The sequence below is a fragment of the Pollicipes pollicipes genome, unplaced genomic scaffold (genome assembly GCF_011947565.3).
Source record: "Pollicipes pollicipes isolate AB1234 unplaced genomic scaffold, Ppol_2.1 Scaffold_6138;HRSCAF=7277_pilon_pilon_pilon, whole genome shotgun sequence".
Taxonomy (NCBI): domain Eukaryota; kingdom Metazoa; phylum Arthropoda; class Thecostraca; order Pollicipedomorpha; family Pollicipedidae; genus Pollicipes; species Pollicipes pollicipes.
This window is the reverse complement of record NW_023596818.1, coordinates 1,713,292-1,734,377: the sequence shown is the minus strand read 5'-3', so window position 1 is coordinate 1,734,377 and position 21,086 is coordinate 1,713,292. Positions and strand designations below refer to the sequence as shown.

The following is a 21,086-nucleotide window of genomic DNA, read 5'->3' as shown; positions in this document are numbered from 1 at the left end:
TCTCTCTCTCTCTCTCTCTCTCCTCTCTCTCTCTCTCTCTCTCTCTCTCTCTCTCTCTCTCTCTCGGCCGCTGCTACTACTCGTTCTTCCGGCTAACGCCCCCCCCCCCCCCGCCCAACGCCCGGAGATCTTGCGCCGAGAGGGAGCGGGGAGCGAGGCTGAGACCGGAAACTTACTGACGCCGGGACCTACGCCGGAGGTGTCGCCGGACCACTCGGTGCCGCAGTGGCGGTCCTGAGGAGTACCCGTGAAGCCGTCCGGCGTCACAGTGGCGATCGTGAGGAAGTCGTCGGTACACGACGAGCCCTTGACGGCGCCGAGGCTCTCGCTGACAGTGAAGTTGTTCAGCGCGGAGCTGCCGGCACCCGCGGGACGGGGTGGCAGCGGGCGGCGGAGGCAGTGGGGCGGGCGGCGCCACGCTCAGCCACGTGCTGATCCTGGACTTGATATCAAAACGAGGCAAATAGGTTACAGTATTCCAGTTCAGAACCAGATATGTAGGCCTTTCAAGTACCTGGCAACGAGACAGGGTGTCATGTGTTTCCAGTGAAGAAGAGGATGAGAAAGCGCATTTAAATGCAAAGATGCCGTAGCATTGTCGGTCGGAGACGGCACTGCCTGCAGCGGGACCGGCATGGCAAAGAGGGCGGGGGCACTGCGCAGTCCGCAACTCTGTGAAGCCGATGACATGAACAAATGAGAGTTTTGAATAAGTCGGTAATGATATTCCCAGCTCCGCGATTGTTTGTTTGGTAGCTGTATGTCATTGCCCATGGCCGTTGCATGAGAACTGCACAGCACGCCTTGCAATCTGACTCCTCCTCTCCATGTTGTTGATGGTAGCAATGTGCACATGCCCCGCTGACCCAGTTGCGAACAGGTGCACATGTCACGCCCTGGCCTCACCTTGTACGTACATACATACATGCACACATGCGTACATACATACAGACAAATGCATACAACAAATACACACGCGCATGTATGCATACATATATACATGCATATAAACATGGATACACACATGCACACATACATACATACATGAATTCATATATGCATACATACACGCATTCGCTGTTAAGTTTCCTTCAGCTCTTGTCGCGGCAAAGGCCCTGGCCCTTTGTGTTCAGGTGATGAGCTTTGCCCCCTTGGAAAGCGGGTTGTTCAGAGAAAAACCATCAACTACCCGCCATGACCGGTAAACACACAAACATCGCATGTTGTTCAGGAATGTATAGAGGTTCATGTATGCTCATGCCCATGAAAGTTTAACAAAGTAACGTAGTTGCGTAGTTACTTGGTATTTGACTACGCATGGAGGACCAGTGCTATTTGTTGGAGGGACCAGTGCCATTTGTTGGAGGGACCAGTGCCATTTGTTGGAGGGACCAGTGCCATCCGTTGGAGGGACCAGTGCCATTTGTTGACTGATTTATCGACCCGTGGGGTCATACTAATACGGCTGTTGTCATACCGACTAAACCAGTGATAACTGCGCCATCTTTTTCCTGCAACATCTACCCGGTGTCCTCGTGGCGTGGGGCTGAAGCGCGGTGGGGAGTTGGTGCAAGTTTGCTGCGGAAGTTATAATCCGAGCCCGGCATTTCACCCCCTCTTATCGGCGAACTTGCTGACATATCGGTTTCCCTATGCTCTTGTGTCGAAGCGACAACACCTTTGCCTTTGTTGCGCCCAACTATTTTGCTCACGTGTCTCATATCGCGTCAGCGCTGCACCTATGGTCGGCTCCGCACAGTTTTGTGTGCGGGGTGGATCGCTGCATCTTGTGTCAACTTTCCGCACTGTACAATCCTCCACAATACTGACTACAGATGTGCGGAGGAGAGCAGACGGTGTCAGGGTCGAAGTCTGTGGGTGGAAATCAAATATGTAGCTGCGAAATGCATGCATTGTCCTTGAATGGTATACAATATTTCGATTATGACTTGGCTACGACAAAATCACCAGAGAAGTGGTGCTGGAGATGCCAGAGCCATTTAGATTATGATCTTCTTTGCGGCCAACTTGTTTTTGCTACGTGTTGTGTCGTACTCTTCCCAGTTCTCCGCTTCCGCTCTACACTTAAAAGGCATGTGTCTAGCAGCCGAATTTACTCAGGTTTCGACCCCGATAGGCCTCGTAGTCTTTCATCTCTAGATGGCAAAAACGTACGTACGATGGACCGAAAGAGAACCCAAAACAAGATCCTTGACGCTGCAGGACCTTTGGTGACAGATGGAACACCATCAGGAAAGCTGCCGATAGCTATGGTAATCATTTAAGTACACTGGCGTCGCTGCCACATAGACGGAGAGCACGCCCCTGAAGCTTCCGGATGCCGACCCGTACGTCAAATTATGTTGTGACGAGACGGCTGGCTAGACTTCTGCATGGCTGTTGTGTGAGCAATGCGTTGAGATCAATGACAATTTTAGTCTCTGATATGATTGACATCAGGAAATTTTGAGTGGAACCACGAGGACCAGGTGAGATCATGAGAGATTTAATTATCCTATCTGGTGCATATTGAGTGATGCATTCCTTTGTCATTTTGTAAAATGGGTTGCATGTCTGTGCTGTTTAAAAACACATAATCTCCATTCTTCATGCCAATTTTGAGTGGCTTTTCTTGTGGTGAGATGGAGAAACAGATAAGATGCGGAAAAGCTGGCAGCAAATCGACGCGCAAATGAGAAATAACCTGATTCGTCTTTTATGCCTAACGCAGAAGATGAGCTTTCAGTAGAACCTTCAACTGTAATGTGAGACGAAACGACTTGGGCTGACGTCTGGAGCCAGTGGAGGCTTGGGGAGCTTTTGGCCGTTTTTTGCAGTGAAGCACCCTTCGTTTTTTTTCTTCCCGAACACGACAATGGCGGCGACCATTGTCACAGTTTGCAAATCTGAGGTACACTTCCTCTTATCCTGGATGCTGCTACGAAGTTTTAATTTTAGTGTGCTGTCATAAAAAGTTCTTCGAAATATAGTTGCGTCCATAGAATGCTGTATAATACACATCTTCTACAGTTCGCAATGTTTTTTCTCAACACTGCAACATCCGCAACGGCTTCACGGAATACCTGGCTCTTTTTCACCTTTATGTTCAAGAAAATCAGGGAACATGCGGTAGTTAAGGGCACCACGAGAAAGGTTCCGGTACAACATTTGTGTGATATCCATTTCAAATGCCTCGCTATGAAACAAGGAATGTCATAACCATTTCAACGCTGATAATTTTAACAGTATGTGCACATATCCAAGTGTGCACCCACAATGCTTCGGATGGAAGTATCCTCAAGTATTCGGGGAGGGGGAGGGCATGGCAAAAGTCCCTCCCGAAGCGAAGTTCGGGAAACCGCTCGTCCATTGAGGGTACCCCTTATTGTCCGTGGGTGATGGTGTCAGAGACGACCTATGCTGCCACGGCTGCCACCTGGCGTAAACTGCGAGCGTACTCCAGCGCCACCTACCAGGCGTCATACTGGATGCCGCAGAAGCCGGCGTTGGTTCTCACGCAGATGGCGTACCGCTGCGAGGCCAGGTGAGGCCCGGCTTCGTTCGTGTCGAACGAGAACGACTTGATGGTGCCAGTCGAGTTGGTGTAGTACTGCAGGCATCCCGCGGGAGCTGCACGCCAAAAGGAGATAATACTCAGGATGTTCTACCATGGTGACATCTATCACACAGCACCACGCCTCATGTTGTGGATGTAAGATATAAAGTGCTATGGAATGAAACAACCTTTTAAGATGTCTGTAAGTCAAAGCAGCAACGATTGCGGACACAAAAACAGCACACGGCAATACTGACAGATTTCGTTAATCCGCGAAATATCACTAAAAGCGACCAGTGTCTGAATCGCTCTTTGGGAGGCCAACTAGGTCAATGATACCGACCTGGCCGCATAAGCATACCACGAAAGTAGATTCCGCAATCATCACTGCGAAACACTTTTTGAGCAGAGCTGTTTCAAGGCGTCAACACCGCATGATCATGAAAGCACCTCAAACGCACGGTGTCGTGCTAATACTCCAGGACCCGTCGGGTCACGAGCCCCAGCATCCTCACCCCTCGCCGGGTTGTCGCAAGCGATCTGTGAGACCCTCACTCTCCAATCCCTAGCGGTCGTCTCTGTGCCGGACGTGGTGGCCTGCAGCGTGAGCTGGCTCCCCGACCCTGGGCTGACGTCCACGTACACTGCAACAGGCGCAATGCGTCATCGGCCCCGATGCGGCACGCACGAGAGACGAGTCAACCGAGTCAACCGAGTCAACACGAGCTCACGGAAGCCATTGTCTCCCTGCCTGTACATATTCCTTTGCACTCGTCTGGAAGCCTCCTCTACGTACATCTGCATATGTCCTGGCGGTCTGCCAATCTTTAATGCGTTTTGCCGACTCCGAAATTCTTCGGTCTAAGTGCACACACGCCGCATGCTCATCCGTATGGACAGTGCGAGTCAAATTGTGTTTGTTTCTGTCCCCCGGATAATCACCTTCACATGTAGTCGGATGTGAGTGACTGTGGAGCTCAGAACAATGGGAAAATGGCGAGGTTCCGGTTCGTAGCTCCTTACAGACAAAGCCAAAACTCGACGCATGGGGTACCCTTCTGTCCATGCCCGGCAGGGAGCCAATCAGGCAGCTCTTTTTCACTGTCTTGTGTCAGGACCCGCCCTGCCGTGGAGAGTGGATCTCCAGCGTTCCCTCCCGGGCGCCTGTTCGTGCAGCCACGGTCAGGGGCGGTCACGTGACCCCCTGCCCCGCAGAGGTCTCAGGAGCGTCACGGTTTTCGGCGCGAGAGCCTCCCGCGATGGCAAGATTGCTGGACAACAATGGGCCGCCCTCCCACCGCTGTCTCGGTCCGCTAGCGGCCCGGTAACGACCCGGAAGCGGTCAGCCCGCGGGGCTCGACCCACATCAGCGCCAGGGCGATGGTAGCCAGGGACTTAAGAGGAAACAGACCGCATTGCCCGACTTTGAAAAGACGTAGACACGGGTTAGGCGCATTGCGGTGCGAAAGGCTTATGCTACAGGTTTTAACGAGTTCATGACGGAAGTAGCTGAATTGAGCGCAACGCCGTGATTGAGATTCTCGTACAATGCCGAACATTTTTAGACGCCCTCAGGTTTTTCGTAATGAGTGGCGAAGACAAATGGTCCGGAACAAACAAGGCCGTAGTCTTCCTATGACAGATCCACTTCAGTGCGTGGCAGTTCGGGTATCAAACTCAAACCCTGTTTGTTGCCAGCCACATTTCACGACTTCACATTCGCATCTGTACCTGAAGCGGGCGTAGGAAATTTTTACTTTCCTATTCGTTTAGGGCCACATTTAACGTGGGAGGGGGACCGGGTCAGAATGATACATGAGATCGCACGACTTTGTGGCATGCGAGGATGCAAATACGTAATGCACCTTGATCGGTGTGTGGCAGGGCATTTAGTGCTCAGTGCGCGCGTCCTTCCGCAGTGAAGGCGCGGCCAGGATTTTCTTAAGGGGGAGGGGATACTCCTATTGCCAATTCTTATACACCACATTATTCACGCGCCAAATCTACACTTAAAACCTCATGTTAGTCACAATAACCGTTACGTCTACCGCAAAAACTCACGCAGGCATTGTTTATATACGAGATCTCTTCTATCACAAGGACTTAACCGCGATATCAGTGTTACACGAAAAAACATTACTTCCTGAAACACTTTTACAGTCTTTACGTACACGCAGCCTTAGTTCTACTGCTGACACTCAGCGGTTGAGTGCAAACTGCGTGGACAGCTGGCGGTAATTTAGGGAAAATTTGCAGGTTAAGAGGGAGCCCCTGATGGTAATATGGTAATTAAAAGGTTGTGGTGACCATACAAAAAATCGGCTTCTTGCTGCACTGCTTTATTTTTCGATTAATCGTGTAATTAATTTTGATGTAATCAAAACTTGTAATCTGGCATTAAAATTCCAACGTCAGGGATAACTTTTGAAGTATTAGCTTTGTGGTGTAGCACTGGGGCGTCATATGACTCATTGCAGTAGAAGTGATGTCGCATTGAAGTGGGTGCCAGGTCAGGATTGTATTTTCGTATCCAGTTGGGGATCCCACTCATCTCCTCATCTGTAGTAGTTGTGTGTATAGGTGTAGGTATAGGTATAGGTGTATAGGTGTGTGTTTGGGGGTGTGTGTGGGGGGGGGTGTTTGTGTGTGTGTGTGTGGGTGTGTAATAGGTGGTAAAGGTGTGTCCCATTCGCAACAAACGGTGGGGTGTCCGTATTTGGGGGAGGTTTTTAGTTGTTTTCCCCTACTCTGCCACCAAACTTGTATTCATTTCCTTTTCTGTGTTGACGTATCGCACTAATATCAAGCGTAACTCGTGGTAGAACTAATAGTGCTTATGAATTAGAATCGTACAAGTCTTCTCTAAAGAAGCAGTGACGGTTCTTTGCTTTGGCAGTATAACTTTTACCGCGTAGCATTCATGTCGTGTATTAATTTTGTGGTGGAAGTAATGCTGAGTATAACTGAAGACCGTACAAGTCTTTGCTGCTGAAGTAATGACAGGTATATGTTTTTGAAGTAGATATTTTGCCGTGGGCTCTCGTGTGGTGCATGAATCTGTAGTGGAAGCAATGCTTCGACTAAGCAAAGTCTGTCGAAGTTTTTTCGGTTGAAGTAATGTCGCGTAGGACTAATGCCACATCCCTGCTGTCAGTGGGGATTTTATCGTAGCACTATGTCATCACACCGGGCGTTTAGTGTTTAGTGCATGCATCCTTCTTACGCAGGGGTGCATCCAAGATTTTCTTCAGGAGGGGTGGGGGGGGGGGGGCGGAGGGCAGAGCTCGGTGAGTTCATGTCACGTCAATTTTTTGCGTTTTGATGGGAATATGCATGGTGAAAAGCGAAAGAAATCAGGAACAAGAGGGAGGGGTCGTTATCATTTGGGTAATTTCATACTGTTTAGCGTATTCTCATCAAGACAGTGCAGTGCTATTAGTTAACCACGGTGAGCTCGGTAACTAGAGGACCAACACCTAACACTGAAAGAAACACACACACACACGTAAGCAATGGGAATGCAACTATACGAATACTTTTGAGCTAACACAATATCGTCGCACCAAATATTCACGATGCAACATAGCACTAGCCTGGGAGCATCAAAATAACATCATAACCCTATAAAAACCAAGTTTAACGCTCATCCTTGACGCCGGCAGCTGCGCCACGGCGGCCCGCGCACGAGCGGGTTATGTGCAGCTACTGACTGTGCTGGCCTCCGTTGACGCCACAGATGACGGGCGGCTGAGAGGACGCGGCGCCGATCACCGTGAACTGGTCCTGACGACATACGCCGTTAGCGTCCGGTGAGGCCAGGCTCAGCTGGTCAAAGTCGAGCCGCATCTGGCAGATATTCTCGTTGATCTTGCTCACGGTCAGCCTGAGGGAAACAAACCCCACGGTCTCTCATGATCTAAAATCGGACTGGGCCGACTGGTATGGCAGGCCGGATGAACAAAGCAATTCACGAGGAAGTCGATATCCGGCGTAACCTGTCGCGGTGTGGTCAGGTGACGCGACGCGGTGCTGAGGAGACGAACCTTTTCGCTCGATGAGTGCTCACGACGTACTGTATTGTCAATCGACAGTACGTGAGGAGCCTGTTAGCGATTCGTGACCCACTAAACCGTCAGTGAACGGGGTGTGAGAGTGGAGTGACAAATTTTGAAAGAAACGTTCCACCGTCTATGCAGCCTCGAAGTGGTAAGCTGTTTTCCGATCATGTGATGATTCCTCTGTCATTTGAAAGCAGCATTTGTTCATGGACTCGTAGAACAGGTGAGCTTCGCCACATACTAAACGATCTGATCTCGAGCATGTTCTGTTCGTCCACGACTGAAGCTGTTATGCTGACATTATTGGCAACCGTGACGAAATAAAGCAAATGATGAGAATATACTGTTATGTGCCGTGCACTTTTAGCCAGCGGTAACGAGAAGATCTCACACAAGTGACACTAGCAGGAATTGTGCAAAAAATAAATCGGGTAAATCATGGATCCTGAATAATACTGCATACCAAAAACGAAAAGAATCGTTTTTTCCCGCACTACAACGTCGTTGAATCAGTTTATATATTGAAGGTCGTCAACTCATCATGAAAACTTAAACTAATAATACCGAGGGTATGCATTCATCTCCCATTCCCCTTCTCTTAGAGCATTCAAACTGTAGCTTGTGAATTTACCTTGTCCTGACATAAATCAATAAACCAAACTTCAATCCTAAGCGACAATAACTGCCCTCCACTTTTGTTGCCTTTGCGTCTTCCCCTAAAGTTACAGGCAAAAAACTCTCTTAAACAAGATGTCAACGTCAAACTCTCTTAAACAAGATAAAAAACCCAAAACAAGATGTCAACGCTCCAAAAATGAACTGCGATAACATGGCTGCTCTGTGTGAGCATAATACTTTACTCTTTATTTCACCTTCTTACATACTTCCTCACTTTATTATACTTACCTCTATTTACTCTTACGTGAAACCTTAGAAAGCTTTCAGCAATTCTGAAGGGGAATATCGTTAGCCAATCATTAAGGCACTCATGAGACGTAACTTTAACGACGTTTCAACAAATGTTCAAAGAGGCGTGACAATCGATTTAGCTGACGATGCTTGATGGCAAAAGTTCCAACTATTATTTATGGTGAACGCAGAAAGCCACATCACTAAAATGTATTCCTACTTACTAGCTCTGAACTTTAGCCGTAGAGCCAGATGAAGCGTGAATAGCAGCTCTTTGGCTTGTGAGGAGTATCGCGAGTGCGTGAGATAGACCAATATTCACGGCCTGTTCTGAGACATTCCAAACATACTTGATCCCAGAAATGTGGACCGGGGCGGGGGGCGGAACCTTGTTCAGAAGGAGTTCTACACAGGGGCATAGTTTCGCAAAATGAGCTGGGGGTGGGGTGGGGTTGGCTGAACAGTGAAAATGGCTCAACCCACCCCCAAAATCTGCCAACAAACAGGTTTTTCCCCGATTTGCTCCATTTTCTTCTAAGGTTGTAGGAGGGTGGTAAAGCCGCCCCCCCCCCGCCCCCCACTGAAAAGGAAACTACACCCCTGGCTCCACATCTCGACGTCCTCAGATCGAGATGTAGAGCAGCTTACCCAAGACCTCCACCATTGTACTTACGTCAGAGGTGTCACTTTCTAGAATCGGTGGAAGGAGAGCTGAACCGGTATGATTTACCTAACCTACCCCTAAAACTTCAGTTCTTCCGGATTCCCAACACTTTCCCGCTAGCAAAAAATTGACTCATTAAAACACGATGACAAAAGGCAAAAGGATGAGGGCAAACCAAATGAGGCCTGCTCACAGGGGTAGGGAAGGGGGGGGTCCTAAGCATTGTCGTATTCAAGGGAGAAGAACACCGAGGGCACGTGCCCTCTTATCAAAATGTCATATTCATCATGTCCAATTCGATATATTCGGCAATCAAAATATTCAGAATGGGCTCCTTCTGATTATCTAGCAAACGGTCCCGCTATCTTTAAACATGGCCAAGTTTTCCCGAAAAGGGCCTCCTGATGCATAGAGGAGAATTCTAGTCAGAACAAGATGCCTCCGATGCACAAAGAAGGCCTCCAAATCTGGCCAAGGGGCCTCGTTATCCCAAAACAGGGCATCCTCATTCCGAGCCGGGGCCATCTGATGCGTAGAAGGAGCCTCTTGTTCCAGAGACGTGACCTTCTGAATACAGAAAGAGTCGCCTAGGCCAGAATAGGGGCCTCTTAATTGGTAACGTGGGCCTTCCGAGCCTGCGGAGGGGCCTCCTTAAGGTAAAAATGGATATTCTTATCTAGAGAACGGACTACCTTATTCATAAAAGCGGTCTCATGAAACAGGCAACGGGCATGTCAATTTTGAAAAGGCTCTTCCTAGCCCCATTTATTGTTCTCTGTCTCGGTTAAAGGGACCTCCTTAATCTGAATTTTGGTAACGTATGGTTACGTACAATGGCTTAGCTTGGGAAAAGGGCTTCCAAAAATGTTGAAAGGGCAAAAACATACCCTTGCCTCCCCTGCCTGCCGAGAGAGGGGTCAGCTACCTCTCTGCCCCCCCCCCCCTTGCTGCATCGCCCCTGTATCGGCCGGTGCCACTCAGTTTCCAAATCATGTCCGTCCATTGGACAAAAACCTCAGTGTCCAACTAATGCGCGCGTGAAAACGGCTATTCAGTATTTGTCAGATACTATGCGGTAAAAAAAGAACGGGAAAACTTGTAGTAGTACGTTCAGATACCTGGATATCAACACTTAGGGAAATCGTCCGCGGGAGCAATGGGACGGGAGGGGAAGGCCGAGATCACCATTGGGAGAAGGTTCGGTCGCCCCGAAAGCCGATAAAGCGACGCCCCGACTTAAGTATAAGGACCGTAGACCCGTACCGCGAATTCAGCGCCTGCACTAAACGCTAACGCCATTGTTGCCAGATGACTAGCGTAGTAAACCGCTTTTTTGATGTTGTTTATTTCAGCTGCACCTTATTATGTATTTCAGGTCGATAATTTTCCAGAAGTCTACCGCGTGAACTGGCCTTTCTTGCGCACCTGGCCCAGCTGACATTCAAGGTTGGGGCCGGCCGAGAAGCTGACGGCGAGCTGTTCAGAAGACTGCGCGCTGCTTGTAAGCGCAAGCGCCATTGCACAAAACACACGCGCGCAAGCGAAAGCCGTCACTTCCTTTCATGCGCAACGAACTATATTGGGGAAGTCCGAACCGCTCTGAACCGCTGTTAACTGAGCGCGTCGAGGCTGACATTCCGGCATGAAATTCGACGGCGGCGACGTGGCTTTAGTTTAGCGGCGTGGTCGCCGCTAGACCAAAGCCACGCGGTGCGGCAAAGCGTGGCGTGACGTCACTAGCCTGTCGCGGGTCGACAGCGCCGGAGCGCCGGGCGGCGGATGAAAGTGGCCGCGTTTGCGCAGCGTGTCGCCTGCCCTGTGTGCGTGACGACCTGGAAGGATTGCAGCGCAGGTCGCGCGCCGTGACGCACGCACGCTGAGCGAAACACGTCCGGGTGACGCAAGCGGCGCAGGCGGCGCGCGACGCAGCGCGGCCGGGGGCACGGCGGTCGCTGGTTTGCCGCGGGCGTGCTGCGCGGCGTAGGATTGTCGCCTCAGTGAGGGAGTGAACAGCACACCAGTTTACGTCCTCTTGAAACAAGCGGCGGATGCGGTGTGTTTGAGGCCCGTCACCACGTGGGTTCGATTCCCACTTACGGTGTCGTATTTTCGTAAAAGGTGGCGAGACCACGGACGCTTGCGGCAGAACTTTGCAGAATTATTTCAGAACTCGCACCATCTGCATAGCGGGGTTTTGTTTAGGCAAGAGGCTATGCTTGTCACGATTTTTATACCAACGCCGCCCAAGCAAGTAATGCACGTGACCAGGTTTCTTTCTAAAATTAAAGTTTCTCGGGCTTAAAAGACCAAATGAGTTGCTTCGCAAAGTAATTGTTGCATTTCACACATCGTGAAAAGGGCAATTGCTGCGGTGCTTGACGTGATGGGTTGCGTGGGCAAGTGCAAATGCTTGACGTGATGGGTTGCGTAGAAGGAATTAGCAGCTAAAATTATATTGCGCACACGCACGATCGAAATCAGGTTGGCCAAATTTAACTCCGTAGAGATATCATGTTTGGAAAACAACGTAAGAACGTCGTAGCTTGGTAACGATGCGCCATTCCAGCCACCGCCCCCACCCTCACTTCCCCACACTCCTCTGGCAACTACTCACGATTTGGTTTTCACTCTCCTGCTCTGTCAGAGCTCTGTCAGAAATCCACATTATAGCTAGGGGCGGTTACTGCCCTGTCAGGGGTCACGTCTCTAGGCAGTGCGCCGCTCTCCACAGCTGGCCACCGCAACCCCACAGCGACGTACCTGCAGTTGAAGGGCGACGTCAGGTTCCCCGGGCCGCGGAAGACGGTGTTGTTGCGGCTGATCGCCTCGCCGCAGCCGGCGGAGACTGTGGGCACCACCACCAATCACACTACGGCAACGGCGGTCCGTGCAAGTCGTCCACCAATCAGCGGCATGACATGGTCGATGTCACGGCTGATTGGCCAATGGCGAGTTGTGTACATTGCGGTTCGCTTTCTTGCTCTCGAAGGCGAGCTGGGTGCACTGGTTAAGTCAACTTTCTCTCATGGTTTATTGCGCCTTGAGCCGAGTTCGTGAATGATGGACAGAGAAACCTACGGTAGTCAGAACCGGATTGCGAACACGTTCTGTTCGAAACATTTCAAAACGTGAGCATGGAGCTTGCATATTCTATTTGCCGATGACAATGGATTCATCAAATCAGGGGCTATTCTCACATTCGTCAAAATGTGCATGAGTGCATATGACATGGTGGCGGATAGGCTACGCTGAGATAAGGGCGGAATAGAAGGATGGAAGAAGGCTGTCGAAAGGGCCGTACTCTTTGGTTCGATTGGGGAGGAGAAGAGAGGAGGGGGGGGGGGGGGGGCAAAACCAATGGATCGTCACCAAAACATTCAGGGCATATGCTAAGGAACTTTCACACGAGAAGCAAACCCTGTGACCTGGGGCGGGGGACTAACCAACGACTAAGATTACCCAATTTTAGGCAGCTGAGTAGTTTGTCTGTCGAATGCTATCGCGGTTCGGATTGTTTCAACTGTACACCAAAAACAGTTAAACCAAGCTCGCATATGAAACAGAACAATTGCTTCAAAGTTTCTGCATGTCAAGAGCGGACAAAATCCTTCACCTACACCTGACCTTTACGTCTAGCCTGGGTCATCAAGCTTGCTTCCCCAGCGGAAGCTCTTTGATTATGTTTTTTTTCAAAATTACACGACTAGAAAAAACATTTGACCGACAGGGTGGTATTCGCCCCCATAGTTTGTTTGCCACAGTAACCAGCAAACATCGATGCCTTAGCTTCTGAGACAAACTCGTGCAATGTATTGGCGTTAACGGAGTGATATCACCGTATTGGTTACAGCACAAGTAGTTACAAACAAATAGTACAGAATAGTCACTCCGAGCAGGTAGTAGACCAAAGTTCCTAATTTCACACTCCATTCTTTTTTTTGTGCGCACCATCTATTGACCAGCAAGCTTCATTTGTTATTGTTAAGGAAATTGGACTGGTGGTTTAAGCACACAAAGACGCTGCCGAAACGGCAAAATGCACTTTTGACGAACTTAATGTGGCCATTTAAACACCTTTCGCAGGAAAAAGTCCCACTCATCTGAGTATTCCATAGGTAGGGCATTTGCCTTTCCCGCCCCTGCTGCCGTCCCTAGGTAAAGCATCGCACAGAAAGGGCTTGGGAGAGGTATGACAGATGATATGTGCATCAGAGGCTCGTTAGTCACTGAAGCACAGAGCCAGACCCGTCAAGCGGCCAGGGCCTGGGATAAAGCCCTGTGGGAGCCGATGAAAATATGAAATAGAGATAGCACAGCACTGGTGGAGACGGCTTTCTGTGTTTCATTTCATTGGAGCCCGTTTCCTTGCGGTCTTTGAAACTGCTCGGTGTAACTTAAATGGAGTAACGTTACCTTCTTTCCAAGTTGGTTGCGTGGAATTAGGATTGCCTTTTGGTCGCTTATATTTGTGAATATCGCACATTAAGGGAAAACAAGCTGGATAATTTCACCTTCTGCACAGCATCAAAGTAAAACACGTTTCGTTCCGGGGAAGGTCAAGGTACGCTCGTGTATTTGCTTCCCTCCAGAAAAATATTCGTACATTAGTAATGTCGTGTCAAACGCGGAGACGTATGGCGGCAAATTCCGCTCATTAGTGTATCATCTGCATGCAACTAGTTCGACAGGTGCACCAGTGTCACTGTGGCTAAAGGGGAAGGGAAGTGTGCTCATCAAGCGTGGAGAAAAGAATAGCTGCCTTATGCAAGACGTACTAAAAGTAATAGAGCCATTTAACTGACTTACGACATTTTGTGGATTGTTCTGACAAAAAAGGACACAGGTATGGCCGTCATTGTACTTCCGTGCCATCTGGACTTTGGAAGTCCCATTCCAAGCTGCCAGGGGTTTTGCGGTCACGGATGCGCATTCGACTGAATATGCGCCTGCGGTCACGGACGGCACGTGCGGCCCGCGCCTCCAGTCAGTGTTCATCAGCGTAACCACAAGAAACAAGTGGCTGCACGCCCCCCCCCCCTCTCCTCCCCCATTTTTGGAGTGCTCAGTTTTAACCCTTAACTTTCGGCGTCGTGTGCGCGTTTTTCTCGTCCTTCGCGTTCAAAACACTCCTTCGGGTCGATTAGTGCCAACAGATCGTAACCTAATCTCCCCTCTTTCTCTCACGCCCGCCAAATCTGGGTGGTGACTACAGCTACGGCGGCGTGAGGTGGTCCCTGCGACGGTACTCACAGACACAGCAGACGCCGTAGCCCTCTGCGCACGAGCCCCGCGCGCTGCCACCGGCCTGCGAACACTCGTCGGGCAGGTAGCAGGTGCCGTTGGTGCCCTCTTCGTTGCTCACGCACTCCGTGTTCGGAAATCGAATCACCTGAAACACGTTGAAAACTGGCCGCCGAACGGCCGCCGTAAACCGAGTCAGGTATGGGATGGACTGTGACAGTTCCTTTTCATCTCACTGACCGTCGCCCTAACCCTCCTCTGTCCAGTAATTTAGTCACGTTCACCAACCAGCCGTACTGCACCTCTAGCATATGTATATCACTGGAAAAGAATCTGCCGCGGGCCATCCCAACAGCAGTATACTCACATCTCGCCTTCTTCGCTGCTGCGGTGTAGTTCTGTTCGACCTCGGTCGTGGGCAGATTTGGCAAGCGAGAGCGCGCGCGCCGGTCGGCCGCTGTCGACGGCTGGGCCGGAGAAGCCGCGGCCGTGCTGCCCCACGCTGTCCCGGGTCCCGCCGCCGCCGCTGCCGCCAGACACGCGGCGGCCGCCGCCGCCGCCAGCACCGCCGCCGCCCTGGTCGTCATAGGGAAGGCGATCTGAGCGGGGAGGCGACTGGTGCTGCTGGTCGGCCCCCACAGAGGGTAGTGAGGTGCACGCATGGGCCGACCCGGCCCACTTTCGGTAAATGGTGCTGCAGATGAAAGGCGCCGTCACGCTTTTCGGTCGAGTCGGCGCGCGGCGCGTGCTCGTCCACTTCCTCAAGGGGCGGAGTCAGACGCGACGCTTGAGGACCGCCTGTGACGCAGCAGCGGGCCGTGAAAGAGGAGGCGAGCACGCGAGATGGAAAAGCATGTCTTCTTTTGCTAGTCTCGCGCATGAAATTAAATTGTACTACATTTTTTCTCCATTCCTTGAAACTCAAGCGGCTGTTTTCAGGTTTCTACCGCGCGGCGCATCATGGTAAACCGTGGATACGCGGCAGCTTGCGTTGATGGCGACTTGGGGTGAGGTGCAGGCGTACGAAAACGTGACAAGCCGTGACATAATACCGCTCATCACGTAATTCGAATGCATGGAGCTGGCGCACTAGAAAGTGGTATCTCCTGCAGGTGGGGCGGAACCCGAAGCGTCACACAAAACAAGATTAGAAAGGTTCACACCCTGTGCTCTCTATTGAAACTAATGCGGCCGGCCTATGACACTGCATGCCACGAATTCGCTGGAGACCATGATTATAGCCCCAGAGGGAGACGATCATACCTGACCCTACCGCGTATTTTGCCTCCCAGCTTAGCGCACGTGTTCCATGTGCATTTGGGCTGTGGGGGGACGGGGGAGTGGATTTGATTAGAACTCCAAGACCGTCATATCTCACATGCAACACTATCCTAGGTTACTGTAGCTGACGAAGTGTATGTAGAGGCGGCAGCCTCGTCGAGCTGAACACCATTCCTTGTGTTGAGCGAGCATCCCGTCACCCGCTGCCGCTGCGGTGTTGATCGCGTTTTATTTCCCGACTGGGGCCTTTAGCAACGCGATTGGCTATCTCCAGAGCCGATCATCTGACTGAGATAACTCAAGCCGCCTCGGAGGTGCTTGCACTGAATGGTCGCAGGGCAGGCCGTTTACTTGTGAGGGCACTATTTCACTGTAGTCAGATCAGCGCAGTCATGTGGCAATGATACTGTTGTCCGAGCCCGCAATGTTTTTACCTAGGTTAGTTGAATGACGACACTGGCCGTGCCGGGCGTGTATTCGAGCCGGTTGCATGCAGGTGTTGTAGCCCGTTGGGCAATCGCCTGCTGAAACTCTCCTATAAGCCAGCTAGGTAAGTAACCTGTAAGAAGGAGAGCTGGCAGCGCCAACAACAACTGGTCAGCATAGAAGTGCAACAGTGGGAGCCGAGACGTTGCATAAAGCTTGTGCACCGAGTTAACAATGTTCCCACGGCCCCAAAAGATGCATTTCCGGGCAAGCGTTCTGCTTCGACAAGTTCCCACTGAACCAACATATGGTTGGCTTAAACAAACTGCCTGCAAAATCCTGTGGCCTTCCGGCGGTATGATAATGCGGTGGTCCCGGCAGATCCCGGAGGTTTGAGCCAACATAGGTCTGGCTTGAACGGCTGTGCAACGTAATTGGGCTGAGGTCAGCAATTTTGCTGGGAGAAACCAAAACTTATGACTTTGGGCCAATGTTCCGAAATCCGAAGTTATACCATCGTACGAGCATGCCAGGATAGATTGCTTCTAGTCATTCACCGCCAGTTGCGCGGAGTGCTTCTCCAGCTTGGTGTGTAGCTGCTTCGCTCTTTCTGCTGACCACCGAGGCATGCATGCCGCGCATACCTACAGCCCTCCCTACAATGTCACACGTGGACTGCATCTACATAATTTAGACGTGAAGCACAGAAGCACGTCAGTTTTGCTTTTGCAAAAGCCGAAACCCGTTCGCAATGGAGTACTGCGAAAATTCTCCAGAATGCCGCGATAATTTACTTCTCAACATATTTCTTCGGGACAGCTTTGTTTCCATGGCGCACTGGAATCAGCCAGTCTTACCACAATCTAGAGCCCATTTCCAATGGTAATAGATCAGCTTCTTTTCATATAAACGGTCTTCAGGACATCGTCGCAGCTGCGTCTGGTATGTCGCGCTACTTGCACTGCGGGATGATAGTAAAATTAAAAAGATCGTGCTATGCTGCTGTGAGGCCTCTAAGTCACTGGTGAGATATCGCCGCTATCGTTGTTATGCCATTGAAGTCTCCAGTGCTTGGAGGCGTCCGCATGCTGAAAAACAATTTAACGAACAACAATTGTTACTTAAAACTCCTATTACAGGCTATGAAACTTCCTGCAGCTGAATGTTGGTAACAAATTACATAACCATGAACGGGCTCGATGGCTAGACCACGCTTGGAACTCGGCTGAATGGTGCGTCCGTCTGGCTTCGCCGACATCCATTAAATTGAGCCTTCCTTCGTCACGCGCCTGGGTTTCCTCAAGCCAAAAAATAGATGATTGGAGAAAAAATAATAATTTCTCCGTATGAGTACTCCCTAAAAACTCAGCTGTCGAACTTCGCACATAGTCCAAACTCCAAATGAGTACTAAGTGTGTGAAAATATCGGTGTTGAAGGATCTTCAAAATTGCGTAGCTCTTCGGCCATTGTCTCCCATTATGCTGTAAAATGTTCAGATGTGTTGACAAGCATTTTGATGCGTCGTAACGCAAAAGAAGCCTTGCTGATTGTGAAGTCTTCTTCGTCTGCTACAATATATGGTATGCAATCAACCATGTCAAGGGTGTAGCTTAAGCTGCAGATTGTAAGCCTAGTGCAAATGGGAGACTCCAGATCGCTGCCGGACAAAACACTCGCCTCGGATTTTCAATGCAAGATATGAATCTAAGTAAAAAACAAATTTGCAAAGTTCAAAATACCCGGGAATATACCCTGGTATGATTCAGGTCATACCACGTCTGCGGATATTGACCTAATGAACTAAAATTTGTGAACTGTAGAGAGCTCGTGAAGCCCACAAATATGATTGCCAATAAACCCAAAATGAAATGCGATATTTTGGTAGTAAAATCGGACACACTTCGCAATGTCTTTGCACCGAGTGCCAGCCCGCCTCCTCTCCAGCTACCGCTCCGCGCACACGCTGCACCAGTGCAGCAAGTCTTCCTACAGCATGAGCAAAAACAGATACGTGGTCTGATTTCGAGCTCGTCACCCGTCCATTTCACCCTCCGAGGTCAGAAAAAGTAACGGGGTGGGCAACGTGCGTGAAGCGGCCCCGGTGCGAGCCGCCAGCCGTCGCGCCCCTCCCGTTAGGAGCCGACCATTTCACTGCGTATGCACTGAGGCGGGGGAAGGGGGGGGGGGGCTGGTCACTTTCGCTGAGGTCACAAGTGCGCTGGAAGTTGCGGCCGCCGGGAATATTTTCCGTGTCTGTCACACATGTTTGTGATGTATCTATGGTGAGGATGCGTTTCACCAATCCTTTTTCTAGTTTTGTTCACTTGCTTACAGTCTTTCCGTAAAAAGAGGGTTGTGGTTTGAAGTGCATGCTGTGTACACCATAGCTTATACCGGCAAATTGTGTACCATGATTGTTAAACATTTCAGGAGCCTGTAATGACGAAAAAGCTATCAGCAGCAGATATATGATGGCCAAAGTTGTTGCAACTAGCAGCAAATGGTGGGCATATCGCTTCAGATAGTGACAAGTGGTCCGGAAATACTGACACCGGCTAAGCAAGCCATCGAGGTACAGAACATTGTGGTACTGGCCGATAATGCAGGTCACCATAACGTATCACATTTGTGACTGCATTACGTGTCCGGCTACATTGCAATCGGTGAAAACAATACTTTGCGGTGACTTGGTATTTCACACGAGTTCTGTTGCTGTACACTTTTGTTGTATGTCTGGCATTATTTACCACAAATAGACAGGCATTCGTGACAGCTGCTGTATGGCAGGCAAGCAACTGTCAGTGCTCCCGGCAAACGGCTTTCGTGATCGCGTATACCTGAGGGCGAAATCAAGCTCCCCGAAGCTTCAGCCAGCCCATTTCGACAGCGAACTAGTTGTCACCAGATGTACGGGTTTTCAGTCGTTCTCGCCGGACTCCCAGGCTGGCGTTAGTAATAAAGGATCAGTTGTGCGCTTTCACATGTAATTTTCCTGCTTTGCTGGTGGCTTTCCCTCCCGCGCTTGCACCAACCGATAGCGGATTCTTACGACACCTGATAGCGGACACGGCTGACACCCACGCTACGACACGGGCTGGTGCGCTTTATTTACTTATTTGTCAGATTATTGAACATAACACGCGCTCGGGTGGCCGGCGGAATGTGACGCTCCAGGTGTGGGCCAAGTTGACTCCCGTCTGAGAGCCCAGAAAGCAGGATAGCTAGCTACGTCAGATTCACGGGCTGAGTAGGGTGTCATGTGAGCTCGTTTGTTTGGGGTTTTAGCCTGCAGGTCCTGACCGACGGGTCATCTGCGGCCAAACAAGGACAATATCTGAATCAGTGTTGGAGGCGTCCCATAGCTCCTCGCGCGACCAATTGCATAAAGTCAAAATGACAACAAAACGTAAGATCATTTGCACATTTTAAATTGAACTCATTGTCAAGAGCTACCCTAGGCGACATATTCTGCGGCTCAAAAGGCTGATCAAAACTATTTTTAGTCTAGAGATCTCCCCGGCCTTGACAAAAAAGCACAACAATCTGTTGATGTATTTGTGATGAAGGAATGCGAAATTAGCTTCAAACGCTGCGCTACTGAATATTATTTTTATTCAACAGCAATTTGATCGTAACCTCGATCTTGCCTTCATACCTCTCTACAGGCCAATGAAATTACTTGTAATCATAATTCAAATAGTAAAGGGTCCAAGAAACTCCCTCAAAATAGATAGCCTTGCTTCAAACTATGACGCCGCAATAAGCGACGTTTAAAGATATATATCATGCTCCGCATCACAAAATTGCCGATGCAATTGTCTATGGCTGTGCAGAGTTCAAGGTCACTTTGCCGTACCCTTCAGACGTTACTTCCAAAAAACAGCATGGAAGGTGCTACATCAGCACAGTACCCACAAAGTGCCACGTATTGGATGTCGGGAACTGAGAGTTTGAATACCTGGAATCAGGGGCGTACGCAAATTTCGCAATGAGGCGCAAATCTAAATTTTGTACTGAAAAAATCAGCATCCCGCAGGTTCGCAAGAGGTCCTGCATGACCTACATCAACAACGCAAGAGGTCCTGCATGACCTACATCAACAACGCAAGAGGTCCTGCATGACCTACATCAACAACGCAAGCTTTCTATACACGTGCTGTGGCGTTGATATCTCGATTTTGTACGCTCGGCTTTTCTTTGCGTGCAAACCTATCAGTACACGTAAAACAACGATAAGGGAGGGAGGGGGAGGGGGGGGGGGAGAACGTGTCCAATGCCTTCTTGAACATACGACACTTTGGAATGCTCGTGCACTTTTTTGAAGTGTGGCGTTCGTGGTAAACAGCTATCCAACCATATATTTCATAACTTATAAAAGTCACGTACTTTAAAACTGGCAACGCTCAACTTAAGAAACTGCCGCAACTGCATTCTTTGTGCCCCAATCTTGCACCTCAATGCCCCAATCTAGGCATTCTGCCATGGAGAACATGCCAACATCTGCAGACTGGTCTTCCTTGTAAAGGAATTGGTGTAAAACACACTACAGGCCCCAGCACCCAGCATTCATCTTTTCGCCCATATACATCCGAAAGGGCTCAGTGGAGCGCTAGGGGGGGGGGGACTCAAGTCAGATTGGGGAAAAGGAGAGGCTCTGCCCCCCCCCTAAGTATTTAAAGTGACTCTCCCGTTTCTCATACAAAAATCATCTAGGCGATGCCCCCGCGCACGGTAGGCCCGGCCTCACATAGAACAGATTATCTTTTGCATCAAGCTCATCTAAACTCTCCAAAGAAGTTGTAGCCGTTAACATCAAGCTTATACACCCTGACTTACTTGTTCTCTCCATCTTTCTCTTCATCCCATTCTGTCTGTGCGGGTCAATTCACGACCTCCTCCAATAAAGTCTGCCATTTCCCTCAGCCCCTCCCCCTCTCAACTTGGCTTCTT

The 21,086-nt window shown here is 50.0% G+C and overlaps 1 protein-coding gene across 1 annotated transcript in view; it reads right to left on the bottom strand.

Moving 5' to 3' along the window:
* LOC119106035 (uncharacterized) overlaps window positions 1-21,086 on the bottom strand; it is a 33,781-nt gene that overhangs the window by 2,676 nt on the left and 10,019 nt on the right. The window contains exons 2-8 of the mRNA XM_037229628.1: window positions 14,796-14,954; window positions 14,438-14,593; window positions 11,948-12,032; window positions 7,267-7,439; window positions 4,072-4,200; window positions 3,474-3,630; window positions 177-355 (exon numbers count right to left, since the gene is read on the bottom strand). Coding sequence (XP_037085523.1) covers window positions 177-355; window positions 3,474-3,630; window positions 4,072-4,200; window positions 7,267-7,439; window positions 11,948-12,032; window positions 14,438-14,593; window positions 14,796-14,954 — 1,038 coding nt within the window. The remainder of the gene's footprint in view (window positions 1-176; window positions 356-3,473; window positions 3,631-4,071; window positions 4,201-7,266; window positions 7,440-11,947; window positions 12,033-14,437; window positions 14,594-14,795; window positions 14,955-21,086) is intronic.